This window comes from Melanerpes formicivorus, unplaced genomic scaffold (assembly GCF_026170545.1).
Source record: "Melanerpes formicivorus ecotype bairdi unplaced genomic scaffold, bMelFor1.0.p_v2 SCAF_65, whole genome shotgun sequence".
NCBI classification, from domain to species: Eukaryota; Metazoa; Chordata; class Aves; order Piciformes; family Picidae; genus Melanerpes; species Melanerpes formicivorus.
The window spans coordinates 1,082,663-1,094,868 of record NW_027142417.1 but is presented as its reverse complement, the minus strand read 5'-3'; the positions used below and the strand labels follow the sequence as shown (position 1 = coordinate 1,094,868).

The following is a 12,206-nucleotide window of genomic DNA, read 5'->3' as shown; positions in this document are numbered from 1 at the left end:
TATTATTGTAATAGAGGCTTTTAGACCAGGGTGTAACAACTGTTATTCAAATCAATCTCCTTTAACAACAGTGTCTATGATTGGGATTTGAAAGTCTCTTTGATAAAGTGCTGAGAAAATGGTTATTTCCTTGGCCAAACAGATGTAACTTCTCCCTGCTATAAATTACTAGGTGTTTTTCTACTCTATTTAAGTACATGAGTCTATTTCTGTTTGCCCTAATGGCATGTCAAGTTGTGCCACAGTCAACACCTTCAGAGCAGTTTTTACTCAGCTCTTTCCCTGTCATATTTTCTATCTGACAGCCACCCTCGTGGCTTTGCTCTAAGGACTCTGGGTTTTTTTTTTTAACACACTTTTTGAGGACAGGAAGCAAGAACTAGGCAGAACTGCACTAACCACCACATTACTGACAGCCAGAAGAATGCTGCAACTTTTCTACCCTTTAATAAAGATTTCTTTCCTCCTACACACTTGCACTACACTAGCCCTTTTAACCACAGTCTCTCACAGTATGAACTCATGTTTAACTGCTCATGTGTCATGACATAAAAGGGCCTGCATTTGTCTAACAGCCTTTCCAGAACAGACCTCTCCCTACTCTAAGACTCACCTCCACTCCTTGTCCACAGGCAGCCCTATATTTAGTCTGGTCATTGTCAGCTTGGATCCAATTTATTAAGTAATACAGCTTACTCTGTATCCATGAACTGTCTTAGTTATTTACCACTCTCCCCATCCTCATGTCATTTGAAAACTTCCTCAGTAATGATTTTATGTTTTCTTTCAGGTCATTGATGGAAGTGTTATATAGCTCATGGACATGAACCAATCCCTGAAGAACTATGCTGGAAATGCAAATCATTTCTCATTTACAATTACATAGAGAAATATCAGTTAGCCAGTTTTAAATCCACTTAATGTGTGCCATATTGATTTTATATCATTGGAGTTTATTAATCAAAATAGCCAGTGGCAGGAAATCAAACCCTTCACAGAAAATCTAAATATATGAATTCAACACTATCACTTCTTTAAGCTCAGCTGGAAAGGATGCTGCATGAGCCATCAAACCAGGTGGAATTTCCACTCTTCTCTGAAACGAGGAGGAGGATATTGTTTTGCAGTAATATTCAATGCATGCACTTTATTTTTCCCTAATCCTGCTCAGTTGCTCTGAGCAAAGCCTTGCATTGAAGTGTAGAGATCTGCTGCTCTTTGTAGCTTCAGGTTTCCAAGTGCCTTCTGTTTCTACCACAAATCTTTTCCATACCTGCTCTCCTTCTCTCCTAAGAGCTATTCAACACGAGTGCAGCTACACAGATTCAAAACCTATCTGATAAAGAAGCCTTGACAAGTGTAATTTCTGCAGGCTGGTCTTTCCTGGAATGGTGGACAAAGATTGATTTTTAAGCAGAGTTCCAATTAAAGCAGTTCCTCCATTAAGAATCTTTTCTGCCTGCTCTCCTTAGGAACACAAAGTTAGTCAAAACCTTGGACGGAACAACAAAACCCAAAACAAGAGCTGCAGCAGGCCAGGAACTCTTGGTTCCTCTCTCTATTTCCAGCTGAATTCTTGGCTCCTACTAAAAAGCCTTCTCTTTATTAATTTATGTGCCTTCATTATCATAGAATTGTTTGGTTGGAAAAGAGCTCCAAGATTGTTGAGTCCAGCCACCGACCTGACACCAACCATGGCCATCAAACCACATCCGGAAACCGACTCTTATCAGTACTAAAAACCTAATTAACCTTGAGATTAATTAACAACAGTGAAACACATGGGGGGAGGGGGAAAAGAGGAACAAAACAACCCAAACAAACCCCACAAAGAGCTTTTTTTTACCTGTGGATCTTTGAAATACATTTCATACAACTGAATGGTCCGCCGGCTCGCTTGACTCCCATGATACACAACCACATTCAACTCTGTCCAGGTGCGGAACTCCCTTTCCCAGTTGGGAATTGTGGACAATGGTGCAATAACCAAGAAAGGACCATGGATTCCTTTCAAATATATCTCATAGAGAAACGTAATGGACTGGATAGTCTTTCCCAACCCCATTTCATCTGCTAAAATGCAGTTTCGTCTGGAAGCAATAACAGAAAAACAACAGGCTGAATGATTTTCATCTGAATGGCTCAGTCCTAACTTAAAACAGAGAAAGATCAGGAGAGAGATACAGAGAATGGAACAACAATGTCTGGAATGCCAAGTTGACACCGAAAGGACATCATAAACTTTGTGTATCTCATGTAAGTGTTATGATTTGTGATGCAGTAAGAACAGACAGAGCCACTTTATGCACCTCTCAAGTTGACACGAGGGAGGAAGGGGCAGCAAGTGTGTGCATGAGCATGTCTACATAGAAAATCACATCACAAGAATCTACCTGCAAGACTTGTGCTTTATGGAACATTATGCTATGCACCAAAATTAGTTTGCATGTGACTCCTGCAGCAGAAAATGCGACGTGGAAACCATTCCAGAGCCATGCTTTAGATTACTTTCAAAGGTTACTGTTTGCAATCAACTACAAAAGCTGATCCAGAGCAGGATTCAGCAGCCAGCCAGCAAGGTTTTACGTACGTGTTGTACCAATTGAAAAGAAGCCAGTTCACTCCCTCCAACTGGTATTCCCTGAGTTTGTTATTGTTTTTATACTCCCTGGAACTCTCCGATTTCTTCCAGTCATCGGCAGGAGGTCGCTCCTGTTTCAAATACAGCAAATCCCATTAGTGGTTTCTAAAAGACCACATTACTTGGCTATTTTCAAATCAAACCCTCTGCACGGAGCCAACTCTTACCACACGCTCCATTTCTGGCTCCCTAGACATCAGTTTCTCAAATTCTTCGATCTTCGCTTGGTCGATGTCTTGCTTGAGCTCCCAAGTGCTGTCTTCATAAGGCAGCGAACACCACTTCACCAGATAATGTGTTACAGGCTTTGGGGAGACAGAAATGAGATTGCATCACCATTTCAAAGGAATAAAACGCAATTGTTGTTGTTTTTTTTTTTTTACAGATCTGCAGGCTTGATACGTTTCAAAAAGCTTTACCAGACCTGAATGAATCAGCCCAAGGGAGAAGCCATCAGCAGGCTGACAACCCAATGAAGTTAAGAGTGGGATGGGGGAACGCAGGCTTGCCACCAAGAGGAGCACAACACTGCATTTGACATCACAAAGGTTAAATTAAAACTTAGAATTAAAGCAAATATTCATTGTCCAGCTCCTGCAGTTTCTGTTCTTGATCACAGATTTAACCAGTTCGCTGTTTTTTCATTGAGTGTCCTCAGAAACATCCCAGCAGGCCACCCAAACCCCACCCTTCACTGACAGAGCAGTCTGGAAACACTGCCATAGTGAAGCTTCAGAATCACAGAATGATTTAGGTTGGAAGAGACCTTCAGGATGATTAAGTCCAACTGTTAACCCAACACCATCAGGTCACCACTAAACCACCTCCCTCAGCACCACATCTACACAGCTTGTACACCCCTCCAGGGATGGGGACTCTAGCACAGTCCTCAGCAGCCTGTTTCATGGCCTTGACAACCTTTTTAGGGAAGAAATAGTTCTTCATGCCCAACTCACACCTACCCTGGTGTAACCTGAGGCCATTTCCTTTTGCCTATCACTTGTTACTGACCCCCCTGGCTCCATTCTCTTTCAGGGGGGTGTGGAGAGTAATGAGATCTCTCCTCAACCTCCTTTTCTCCAGATTAAACAAACCCCAGTTCCCTCAGCTGCTCCTCTAAGACTTGTGCTCTAGACCCTACAGCAGCTTTATGCCCTTTTTCAGACGTGTTCCAGCACCTCAACCTCTTTTCTATTCTCCTAGGACCAAAAAGGAATACGAAGTGATCTTGCTCTGCAGAACAAGTCTTTAAGGAGTAAGAAACAATGAATTCAGGACCTCATCTGCAACAGGTAAATAAGGTCTAAGATGTGATGACATTTAGCTCAGAGAGGCTTTTGTTGTTGGGGATGATTTGTTGTTGTTTTGTAGGTAACACAACAAGTTTGGAATTCTCACTTAAACCTATTTTTAGGGACACTGCTGTATTAGTCAATGCTTTCTTAGGCAGGTTCCTTGTTTTTTACACACATGTACACTGTCAGTGTCTGAGGTGGTTCATTCAGTCACATCCCTAAACAACAAACACTAAGCACAATGCCTCTACGACTACAGATGCACCGAAAGTTCTCTTTACCTCTCCATTATCGTCTGTGCTCCGTGAAGAATCCATGATGCGATCCACTTCCACGTAATCTGGATTAAACAGCTCATCATCAATCTGTCCAAGGAGGTAAAAAAAAAATTAAAAAGGAGTAAGATATCTCTATTAGGCTCTCCTTCCTTAGAGGAGAAAATGATTCTATATTTCACCATGCAATAATATTTTGGGTCACGGTGACACAGAATTGATATTTGGCAAACTTCACCATGTTAATTGAAACGCTACAATTCAGCAAGATCATTCCCCGTGAGGGAATCAGACTTCTCAGACTTTGTTAACTGGGCCTCTTAATTACTGTGTGAAACCTTTTACTGTGAGAGAATGTTTAAGAATATTTTAAATGAAGTGTGAAATTACAATTCACTAATGAGCAATCGAAAAGGCTTATGGCATGCAATGCATTTAGCATTCTTGGAAACTACAGCTCGTAATAAAGAACCGAAGAGCCTTCTACACTAGGTGCCTTTGGATTGTTTTAACTGCAGGAATTGTCTGCTTCAGAAGCAAGATTCAAAGATTATTAATTCAAAAAAAGGAGATAAAACACACCAGGCAGACAGAGTTTTGCCAAACCCCACAGTTTGTTATAGTCTTCCTTATATCCCCAACAGCTTCCGTGGTTTTCTTGCGTACTGAAAGTTTTGTGTTTAATTTTGCCCTTCACCTGAAGGGATAGATAAAAGGGCTACATGCTGATGGCTTGTTTTAAGACAAGAACAAATCTCAAGTCCCTACAATCACTTGTGACCCACCTGGAAACAGTTTTTTTTAAACAGAAATAAATTAGAAAGGCACAATTCCAGGCATCTCCACTTAGACCAGATGTTCAATTTCGCCATACTGCTGCTTAATGACATGATAAACTGCACTGACTGTTAGTCCAAATTATGTATTTATTAACTTCTTTAAAAAACTCAATTGTCAGGAGTCTTGAAAGTTAATTTAATCTAATTCCTTAGGTATTAAGTATATGATGCAGCTAATTTTTTAGAGGTGCCACTGTTATAATCAACTCAAAGCATTCTGGATGCTCTGACACAGCATTCATAGATGTTCTACGCTCAGCACATCAAGTCCTCCTGATGAAATTCCTGTACATTTTCTCCAAGCATGTCCATCAGATACACTTCCTGAAATTCCACACTGACTTTAGAGAAGCTGTCAATTTGCAACAGGTTCTTTTTAGCTTGTATAGTAAAAATAATTTTAAGTAAACAAATACAGAAGCAGAAGAACCTGTTGGGGTTTTTTTCTTCCCCTCTCAAAAGACAGCACTTGCTGAAAAGCAAGCTTTCAGGGACACAAATCAGCAGATCTGGGCTTTTATTGACAGGACCCCCTGCCCACACTACTGCTTATGGCTCTAAGTGAAATTAAATTGATGATAAAAAGCTTGGAATCCCTAGTGAACAGCAGTCCATAACACAGAAAAATGTGATGCATTTTTCTGGCATAATCAGCTCTTGAGAAGAGAGCTGATTCACTGAGAGTCATGCTTACAATGCAAACTGCTCACCACTCACTTAAAGGAGAAAATAAAACACTGCAATGAAAAGTACAAAGTCAGGATAGCTCACTTGAGTCTAGAAACTTGCAAGGCTTGGATCAAGCACAGTTATGCTTCACACCAGAATAAAGGCTACTGAGGCATCACACAGTTGCTAAAAACCTTCTGCTTTCATACAGAACAAGAATTCATCAGAATATTGCTTAAACACATAAAAGGAACAAACAAATCATACTTCTGAAAGGAATTTGTTCTGGCCCTGTTTTGCCTTAAACCGCTTAATCTTCTGCTGAATCCTCTTGTCTTTGTCCAGCTCTTCCACAGATGCCCACTGACAATGAAGGTAAGAACTAGAAGATGAAACAGAAAATCATACTCAAAAAAACCAGGCTTCCACTGCATACTCTGTTGTGTGTCCCACTAGTACAGACAGATCCTTCAGCACACTGCACTGCCAACTGGACATGGTCTTCTTCCTCAGACAAATTATTAACAAATGGTCTTTACTGGAAGTAATTACACTTACTAATGGAGACTGTTAATAAAAACAACTCCTACTCAAAACTGAAGTACATCAAGTGTTTGGCACAAAGCTAAGACGATTTTTATTGGGCATACTTAAAACACAATTCCTATGGAAGACATTTAGCATACATATCACTATTAAACAGCACAGTCTAGCAAAAAGCAGGGGTTTAGAAGTTAATAAAAACACTCCAATGTTCCAAATGCTGACATGCTGTACACTGGGGTTTGTGAGAGCTGCACTGTAATTGAAAGTTGCAAGAGCCAATTAAGTTTTAAGACTGGTAGAAAGCAAACCCTGTCGATACAGCTCCACGGTAATCATTCAGCTTTAAGGAGGGCAGAGCAACTCTGCCAAAAATGACTAGTCCCACTTGATGCATTTAGAGCCTGTCAAAGTTACATTGCTGAGGAGTCTAACACATGAAGGGTTAAGACAAAAATTACCTGCCAATGTAATAAAACTAAACAAAGCCTAATTAAGCAATTAAACATCATGTGATAATCAATACAGAGCAAAAGGTACAAAGGTAGCAGCATATTTTGAGCCTGCCTGCAGTTAGCTGCATGAAATTCACTTTGGAGTGAATTGTAAATTCAGTAAGTGAATTTCTCTCTTGGATGGAAAATTCACTAAAATGACAAAGGATCTGCTATTTTTCCTGGAAAAAAACACATGAGTTTATCCAGCTGTGAATATTTTATGTTAAATAGTGAGGGCACTGCAGCTTCAGAGGCCAGAAAGAAACAAGGTGCTGCTCTCACTGCTGTCACATCCCTCTCACAGAAAGGCAGTGATCAGCTGGAAGTCACCTCGCATTTTGTTGAATACAGCTCTTGGTTTTGAAAGAGTTAAAAGGGTTATTTGGTGAGTGGTTTGCAGGCATGAAACTCTATGGTTGCAGTTAGATCTACGTGGCTATGTGCTCTTGAGTCTGTGTGAATAACAAGCCTGCTTTACATGAACAGTTTTACCTCTGGATTTCATTTTGGGCAGAAGACAAATTAAGATAAGACTATAAACACACTACCACCAACTCCAGGTGCTCCCTATTTATTTGCTACTGGTTTGGATTAAACATTAGAAATGTTTAAAGTTGGACACTAACAGGCCCATCATTCACAAACCCAGTGTTCAAAACCTATCTGGAAATGGTGTGAACTTAAAAGGCAGCATCAAACCTCTTAACTTTACTTACAAGTTCTTGTACTTTACATAGAACTCTTCTACTTCTACCTCCTCTCCATTCTCCATCTGTAGGAAAAGAACAGTTGAAATGTGAATTAGACCACTCCACATCCCCATTTAGTTAATGATTAAAACTAACAGAAATACAGAACACGGTCCCCACGTAGGGAGATCAGTGGAGGTGCACGAAAGCATCCGTCGGGGAAAGACATGGGTGAGGAGTTTCCTCCAGCAGCTTCCCCAAGTGCATTCTGCACTGCTTACTACAACTTCCAAGACATGAATCATTTGAACTCCTCCCTAACCACATGCAGCTTCATTCACAACCTCACCCCAAACCTGGCTTGCTGCCAAACCCACAGTGTTAAGTAGAAGCCAAGTGTACCATTTTCTCAGGCAGCAGCCAATTAGCAACTGCACTCCTGAATGCCATATGTATTATTTTTGGCTGGCTCATGGCAACTTTACATTGTGGGTTTTGTAATGTTTTAAAAAAAGAGTTTTAAAGGGAGTTTATTCCTCCATATAGTTAATAACTCCAAACAAGAAGCCATATAAAACTAAACCTTCTACCTCTGCTGGAATTTTAGTGCATCAGTGTTCATGGCTTTAGTTTTACTCAATGGTGCAATTAAATTCACTCAGGCAAGATGTCTCACATACAGAGCAGCCAAATTAAATTAACACCCCAAACTTGCATTTAAAGCAAGGTTAAAGCCATGATAGAAAGCAGCAAAACCAAGGGCATTCGGTGCTAAGGGTTGGGACTACCCTTAACTCATCCCTAGTGCCAAAGTATTGCATAACATATGGCACGTAGAGCTGGCTTCAGCTCCTCCTGAACCCAGCCGTAGGACAAACTAAGGACAGCACAGCAGGCATGTGTTTGGAATTCACTTGGTGTCACAACACTCAGGGTTTGTGTTTGCTCGTGAACTTTGGAACCATTTTAAATGGAAGAGGGGTTGGTTTTTTTTTGGTTTACACACTTCATCAGAGACAACAACTTCTGTGCTAAATCCTGTCTGCAGAACTACGCAGACAGAACGGACGGCTCCGCGGTAAGTCAAAATCCTGCGGTCTATACACATACACATGGCAAAAGGAGAGGGGGGAAATAAATGAGGAAAGGCTGAGAGGGCTGGGTTTGCTCAGCCTTGACAGGAGAAGGCTTAGGGGAGGCCTTATTACCATGGACCAGTACATAAATGGTGGCTACTATGATGATGGAGACTCCTTTGTTACAAGGAGTCACATGGAAAAGACAAGGGGTGATGGGCACAAGTTACTGCTGGGGAGATTCCCATTGGACTCCAGAAGAAAATGTTTCACCACGGGAACAGTCAGACACTGAAATCATCTCCCAGGGGAAGCAGTGGATTTCCCTACATTGGTCAGTTTCAAGACCAATGGTTGGAAAAGCCCTCTGAGATCATCGAGTTCAACCATGAACCCAGCACCGCCATGGCCATTAACCATGTCCCTAAGTGTAATGTCTACATGCTTCTTGAATGCCTCCAGGGGTGGTGACTCCACCACCTCCTTGGGCAGCCTGTTCCAATCCCTGACCACTTCTGCAGCGAAGATATTTTTCTTAGTACCCAGCCTAAACCTCTCCTGGCACAGTTTCAGGCCATTCCCCCATCTTTGCACATCCACTACTTTTAGTTTCTGAAATGTGTTATGGCCAAGTCTCTTTGATCAGTTTTTAAAGCAGAATGTTTTGAGAGGCATCAATCCTGCACTGACATCATGGTTAAACACCTTTATAGAAAGGTTTCACATCAGCCAATTTAATTCCTCTCAACAGCACTTCCATCAAGGGTATTTTCTGTCAACTGCCAACTTAATAACAATAATTTACAATTTAAATCTTCAATCCTGTAACCCTCATGAGTAAAAGGTACTTTTGTATTGTCTAACAGGTAATAACTGGTCTGTGCCATTGTATGCTGTATCAGGTGCTTCAAAGATTCACCGAAGTAAAGAGCATTTCAGAACACTGTCTTTAGAAACCTTTATAGAAATCATTGCCCAGGTGAGATCATAACTGCTAATCTGATCACAGAACAACACAGAATCCCAGCATGGTGGGGGTTGGAAGGGACCTCTAGAGATCATCCAACCCAGCCACCCTGCTAAAGCAGGGCACCCACAGCAGCTTGCCCAGGATCACAATGCCCAGGGAGCGCTGGAATCTCCCCAGAGAAGGAGACTCCACAACCTCTCTGGGCAGCCTGCTCAAGGGCTCCAGCACCCTCATACCAAAGAAGTTTCTCCTCATGTTCAGGCAGAGCCTCCTGCCCATTGCCCTTTGTCCTGCTGGGCACCACCAAAAAGAGATCCACAGTCTCTGCAGACATCTAAAGAAATAAATGATCCCTTCCTTCAGGCAAATATTTAAGAGCAGACAATCTTGCACTGCCATTGCCACAGAAAGAGTACAGTAATACCTGCTCATGGGAAGTAAGTTGAGCAAGCCTCTCAGAGCTGTAGAGACAAGGAAGAGCTTAAAAAACCCAACCAACTGACCAGCAACCAAATACAACCCAACAACAAAACCCCACCCCAGATCTAGTGCTAGAAAAACAACAGACAGAAACAACAGATTACCCAGAGCAGTTGTGGAGGCTCCAAGTCTGGAAGTGTTCAAAGCTAGGCTGGAAAGGGCCTTGAGCAACCTGGTCTAGTAGGAGGTGTCCCTGCCCATGCCAGGAGGACTGAAACTAGATGATCTTCAAGGTCCCTTCCAACCCCAACCATTCCTATGATTCTGTTATCTAGAAACCAATTGCCTCTATTGAAGCTCCTCACTAGATTGTGAACTAACCAGCTTGTGGAAGAAATGCAGGCATTTATTTGTACACAGGTCAATCAGATCTAATTCCCACCATGCAGCAGCAGGCAGAAAAGGGAAATTCAAATGTGTACCACACAGCTAGAGTGTTCCACAAGCACCACATCTTCCCATTGTATGTGCTGAACAGCATTTTCAGTCCCAGCCATTCCTTTCAAAGTGAAGGGGCTGAAATTCAACAGGGATTGGAGCTGGCCAAGAAAATAATTAGGAGAATGAAAAACTTCCACATACCAAGTGAATACAGGAGGACTGTGATGGTTTGGGAAGAGAGAGACATGGATTTAATACTTTCTGCAAGAGAAGAATTCCAAGTTCCAAGTTTTTCCTCGTTCTTCTGTACTTGAAACACAAAGCAATGCAATCTCTGCCTTTTATTTCATACATTTCAAAGCTGCCTGCAAGCACAGCACTGCCTCAAGCCTGGTTACTCCAAACCTAGACTTAAGGCCATTGCTGAGAAAACCAGTACAATGTCATGGTAAGAACACTGCTCCAAGAGCATGTTCATTATCTGAGGTCCCTTACTTGAAAGCAACATCTTTGTTGCAACCTAATCCACTGAAAGGTTTCCCAGTGAAGCCCTTCCTTATGTTTATTTTATGCACTGGTCCTGATCGCAGCAATTTTACTTTGATTAGTAATCTAACAACCAGGGGCTTGATGACGTTAGTGAGAGTGTAAAAGACCTTTAATAAAAGCACAGTTGGACACTTCAGATGTTAAATATTAACAACCTGAAATCCATATCTTTCCCTTTTTTTTGGGGGGGGGGGGTATTGGTGGATTTTGGAGAGGAGGGCTGGGGAGGAGAGCAGAGAAAGAAGAGACACCCCTCAAACCTGCAAATACAATCCATAAAAAACATTAAAGACAGAGCTCAAAATAGAGCTTGCCTCCAGCAGAGCTTGCAATCAAAGACATGTAGGCAGCAGACCAACCACTTCCCACAAACTGCAGCAAAATACACACTCCCCATGAGTAATCACACCTTTGTTTGCAGGGGAGAGGAAGAAGAGAAGAATAATTGGTGAAAAACAGCTTCTAATGTAAAGACATTTACCAAAGGACCACATTCTCCTCCCTCTCCTAGCAGACCATCAGAACAACTAATTACTGATATCACATCAAGTTTATCTGAAAAATAAGTGCATGGTTTGAAACACAAAATGCAGTTCTGGATTTAAAAGCCCCAGAGGTTCTGTGCTGTGAAAGCTACAGAAAGAGGTCAAACTCAGTCACAGCCAGTCATGACATTGCATTATCCATGAATGAAGGCAAGTTCCCCTCCTCCAATTTGAAAATGAAGACTTCAAGGAAAAGAAGCACTTCTGGTTAACAAAGATCACCATGAATGTTGTATCTGTGTGAGCCAGTTTTCTGCCCAACTGCAGCACAAGTCACAGAATGAGCTACACAAAAGAGCCTGGAAAATACAGTAATGGCTTTTTGGGAGCTAGTTCTTCTTCTCTTTCCTGCTCAGAGACTACTAGTTTGGAAGTGCCAAGGCCAATCAAGTTGTGAGGCAAATCAGAAGAACCCGTATGCAAAATAAGAACATAACTTAATTCCACCCCTGCATCCAGGGTAGAATTAGAAGAGTCACACTGAACTAAAGAGGGTTTCTTTCCCCACCTGAGCACAGCAACAAGGAACATAATAATAATCAGCAGTTTAAGTAACATTCTCAGTCACACCTGAACTGATTGCAGCTGCTAAGCACAACCACTATCAAAAGATGCAAACATTATGGGCAAGGATTTTTCACTACTAGAAAAGGCAGAAGCTCAGGATGCAGGAGAGTTCTCTCACGCCTCAAGCTCCCATGAAACACCACTCTGAAGTGAAGAGCAGCACAGCTTTCACTCAGGCTTAGGGATTTGC

The 12,206-nt window shown here is 41.8% G+C and overlaps 1 protein-coding gene across 3 annotated transcripts in view; it reads right to left on the bottom strand.

Moving 5' to 3' along the window:
- Positions 1-12,206, bottom strand: part of CHD7 (chromodomain helicase DNA binding protein 7) — a 127,789-nt gene that overhangs the window by 32,194 nt on the left and 83,389 nt on the right. For all 3 annotated transcript variants that reach the window (XM_068162455.1, XM_068162457.1, XM_068162456.1), the window contains exons 7-12: positions 7,476-7,531; positions 5,987-6,101; positions 4,218-4,301; positions 2,809-2,946; positions 2,591-2,712; positions 1,847-2,090 (exon numbers count right to left, since the gene is read on the bottom strand). In XM_068162455.1, coding sequence (XP_068018556.1) covers positions 1,847-2,090; positions 2,591-2,712; positions 2,809-2,946; positions 4,218-4,301; positions 5,987-6,101; positions 7,476-7,531 — 759 coding nt within the window. The remainder of the gene's footprint in view (positions 1-1,846; positions 2,091-2,590; positions 2,713-2,808; positions 2,947-4,217; positions 4,302-5,986; positions 6,102-7,475; positions 7,532-12,206) is intronic.